Here is a 4,318-nt window from a genome sequence, read left to right as displayed (position 1 = left end):
GCTGCCCCACACCGGGATCCCCGGGGATCCCAGGGGTCAGCCTGGAATGCTGCCCCACACCGGGATCCCCGGGGATCCCAGGAGTCAGCCTGGGATGCTGCCCTGCACTGGGATCCCTGGGCATCCCCGTGGGGCAGCCTGGGATGCTGCCCCGCACTGGGGTCCCTTGGGTCCCCGCAAGATGAGCCTGCATCGGTAGGGCAGCCCAGGCAGGTCCATGGCTGGAGGCTGGCGGCTGTCCTGGAACGTGGGGAGGGCCCGGGAATCCCAGGCATCCACCGCCAGGCTCACCGGGGCCTCCGGCAGCCACGCTGGGCTGAGTCACCCCACGGCCAGGACGGCCCCGAGCTCGGGGCACGGATGTCTCGCTGCGGGGCGACTCATCTTGGGACTGAGCCGGCATCTCCGGTGCTTCCAGCTCTGATATAACTCATCCGTGTCTCTCTCCAGGGTCAGCACACTCTCTGTGGGGACCAGCAGCTCCTTCCCTCAGCTCGGCATGCACCAGCACCTTGAGGCCCCCGGGCAGCAGCCCCCGGGCTACGGCAAGTGCAGTCCCGTGGGCAGTGATGCCGGGAAAGCTGCCGGGTGCAGCACAGGCAGCGGGGGCAGTGGAGGCATCCAGAAGGGGCCAGTGATCTGCAGCGCCGCATGGTGAGAGCGAGGGGCCGGGGGCATGTGGCCGGAGCAGGAGGGAGACAGGGTGGTTGGGGTGAGGTGGGCAGGGGGTGCTGTGGCAGTGCTGGTGTCCCTGGGTTGGTGCTGATGAGGGGGGCTGGGGGACAAGTCTGTGATCCATGGGCCACCGGCGTGGCCCAAGGGAGGAGACAAGGGACTGCTGGGGATGGTGCAGGGGGTAGGGGGCACAAGGAGCCCTTGTGTAAGGGGAAGACCCAAGTGTCCAGGCTCCCTGCTCTCTCCCCAGGTACTTTGGGGCTCCAGTTTGATGCTGGGTTGGGGTGGAGCAGAGCTGGGGTAATGCGGAGCTCCTCTCCCTTATCACCTGAACACGAGGGGCTGGGACGGGGCTGGGGTCTCTCTGACATCCCTGTCCCCGCAGCGCCAACCCTTACGCAGGGCTGGTGAACCACCTGCGGGCAGCCTGGCTCTCAGGGAAGACGCGGCCCATGGAGTACCGCGTGGCCCAGCTGGAGGCCCTGGGTCGCTTCTTGGAGGAGAAGAAGCAGGACATCCTGGAGGCCACCGCCTTGGACATGGGCAAGGTGAGAGGGAGCCAGGTGTTGGCTACCAGGGTCACATCGTAGGGGCTCTGCGTACCCTCTTGTCTGGGTCTTGTGTCCTCCTGGGTGCAGGTGTGGGGCTCTGGGCACGGGGGTCCCCTCATTAGGGTGCTGCATGCCCCTTGATGTGCGCCAGGGCTGGTGTGGCACACCCATAGGTGCTGGGTCCCTGCAGAGCTCTCCATGGCCAGGGTTAGCCACAGCACATGTAGGGACCATGCCGCCGGGCAGGCTTGATGCTGCTAACCCTGTCCCCAGCGCGCTTAAACTGGGCAGAGTCCCCGTTAGCCAATGCAAGGTGGGAGCCTCAGCGTTACTGAGCTTCACTTACCGTGTCTGCCCCGTGCATCGAGTCCCTGGTGATGTCATGTGACCCATGCAGAGGGTGATGTCCTGGGGTGCTCTTCACCAGCCTGGTTGCACCCAGGATTACTGGCGTTGTGCAACATGCTGGTCTTGCACATTCCTCCCAGGGCTGCTCAGGGCCGGGGCAGCTCACTGGCCTCGCAGGGACTGGTTTCGCTGGCAGAGCGCTGTGAGCCGTGCGGTGGCACAGGTGGGGACCTGGATGTGGCTCTGGGTATTGCGGCACGCCAGGAGCTCCCAGATAATTTGTTGAGAAAGCGGGAGCATCCCTGCTGTGGCTGTCTTCAGCAGTCTCAGCTCATCTCTTCTCTGCCGGTTGCTTCCGGACCCTCTTCTCCTCCTTTTTCCCTTCCTGATGTGTGCTGCAGCCCAATGGACCACTGCACACTTTGCTCACATGGCATTGGGAAACACTTTCAGAGGGACGGCTTGCCCTGGCGCAGCCTAACTGGTCTTATCTGGTAGTGGTAGCACCCGGACCCAAAGGACATGTGTCTGTGGGTGTATCAGCGCAGCGGCCGTGCCCTCAGACACGGGTTTCTACATCCTGACATCTCCCTAGGCTTGTAATTGCCTTGTTTGTCTGAGATGAGGGCCTTCTCCTTCAGCCAGCGGTTGATAGGCATCAGCACTCGAAGTGCGTCCTTCATCTCTCCTAATTGTATGTAATTAGAGCTGGTTGTCTAGTAATACGCTTGTTATGCAGTCAGGCCTTCATAGTTAGATGGACAATTCATCTGGTCTTACATATCTGAGGTGGCTACCTCACCTCCAGGGGTGCCAGTTTCTCTCCACGGATGTTTGAAGGAACCTGGATGACCTTGGTCTTAATGTCCCATCTTCCAACCTCTGTGTCCCATCGAAACCTCTTAAGACCCCATCTTCACCAGCAATTTCCTCATCCTCCTAGTGATGCAACTGTCAGCCCAGGCCGAGAGCAGCCCCATTGCTTCACCGGACATCCGAGTGCTTGCTGAACCCTCAAATCTAGGAGCAGCTTGACCTCCTGGCCAGCAGCACGTGTCCACGGGCTTGAGCCCCACTGGGGACCCGAAGGTCTCTTGAGTGGAGCTTGGTGGTAGAGCGTGAGAGGTTGCTGCCTGGGAGTCAGCAACCAAACTTTCCAACCCCAAAGTGGAGCTTTGCTGCAGTGATGGAGGAAGGCTCCCCCGCCCAGGGATGCTTTGGGGTTGGAGGAGTCCAACGGACGTTGTGGTGGAGGGTGTCAGAGAGCTGCGCTCACTGCGCTTTGCAAACACGGCTTCACAGCACAGGAGCTTGGCTCCTCCTGTTCTCCAGGGTGATGGAGGGGCTTTACTGAGCCTGCTGAGTTATCTTCTTGTGTCTCCACGCTTCTCCTGCAAGAACGGTCCTGAGCTGTGCTTCACGGCTGCGGTTACGGCAGCAGAGAGGACCCACCGTGTGCAGGAAATGCCTCGGCGGCCCCTCTGATCCCGGCTCTGATGTCCTGCCACCGCTCCCGAGTCACCGTCCGTTTAGACTGTCCCAACAGGCAATGACTATCTTGGAGAAACCTGCTGGGTTTGTTTAATTCCCCGACCGGGGCGTCTCACCTGCCCTGCCTTTCCCAGCCATGTGCCAGCTCACTGCAGGAGCCCCAGGAGCTACGGGGGGCTTCTGCCCAGGACGGGAGTCTGGTGGCGTGCAGCCAAGCTCCATCAGGAGGCGTTTAATTAAGCGGTTGCTCTTCTTCCTATTTCTCTTTGAACAAAGGAAGGTCTAAAGTTCAGCTTTCACGCACAGGCTGTGGGAGGGAGGCTCAGGGCTTTGCTTCCAGCTCATGCACCCAAGTGGTCGGGATGCAAACGCAGCAGTGCAGGAGCACTGTCCCCTCCCAGGTCAGCAGCAGGGAGCTGCCTCTGACACCGGTACCAGCTTTTCTGGAGCTCTGGTGACATTGCGTGGTCCTCCTTTGGCTCAGGGCTCTGTGGCCAGGCGAGCAGATCACAGATGCTGAGCTCAGGAGGCTGTTAAATATTGTACAGATGTTAAATACTGGCTTCTTCCTCTGGCCAAATACCTATTTTCATAACATTTCAGGGACTGTGATATTCCCTGGAGGTTGCAGGAGGTAACAGCAACTTCTACTTAACAGCTTCTACTGCTCTTCATGGGCAGAAGAGGGGGAGATGTCACCTGCGGATGGGGAGGAGGTGGGGTTGGTGGTGTTGGGGTGATGCTTACGTGATGCCTGTCCCCAGCCATCCTTTGAGGCTTGCTTCACTGAGATCCTCCTCTGCAAGAACGAGCTCAATGACACCCTGAACAACCTGTCCCACTGGATGAAGGACGAGTACGTGGACAAGAATCTGGTAAGGGGGAAGCTCTGAGCTGGCCGGGGAAGGGAAGAGAGGGAGATGAATTGCAAGTGGCAAGGGGCAGAGCGGGTTGGGGAGGGGAGTGCTGCCTGCTGGGCTGAGGCCGGGCAGGAGGTGGTGGGAGCGGCAGTGAGATCGTGGCCTTCCTCGCAGGTGCTGCAGCTGGACTCGGCCTTCATCCGCAAGGACCCGTACGGGGTGGTGCTCATCATCGCACCCTGGAACTACCCCATCCACCTCTTCCTGGTGCCCCTCATCGGGGCCATCGCTGCGGGTGAGCCCAACCTGTCCTCTGGCCTGGAGGGTCCAGGCAGTGCTGGGCACCGGCGAGGGGTCTGGCCGGGGGCCTCATTCCCCGCCTGGGTGCCGCAA

The 4,318-nt window shown here is 60.8% G+C and overlaps 1 protein-coding gene across 1 annotated transcript in view; it reads left to right on the top strand.

The window, feature by feature from the left end:
- Positions 1–4,318, top strand: part of ALDH3B1 (aldehyde dehydrogenase 3 family member B1) — a 24,425-nt gene that overhangs the window by 5,439 nt on the left and 14,668 nt on the right. The window contains 1 exon segment of the mRNA XM_035895652.1: positions 451–654. Within this exon segment, the coding sequence (XP_035751545.1) occupies positions 451–654 (204 nt within the window).

The sequence above is a fragment of the Egretta garzetta genome, unplaced genomic scaffold (genome assembly GCF_000687185.1).
Source record: "Egretta garzetta isolate BGI_Z169 unplaced genomic scaffold, ASM68718v1 scaffold1146, whole genome shotgun sequence".
Lineage (NCBI taxonomy): Eukaryota > Metazoa > Chordata > Aves > Pelecaniformes > Ardeidae > Egretta > Egretta garzetta.
This window is presented reverse-complemented; position numbering and strand designations above follow the sequence as displayed.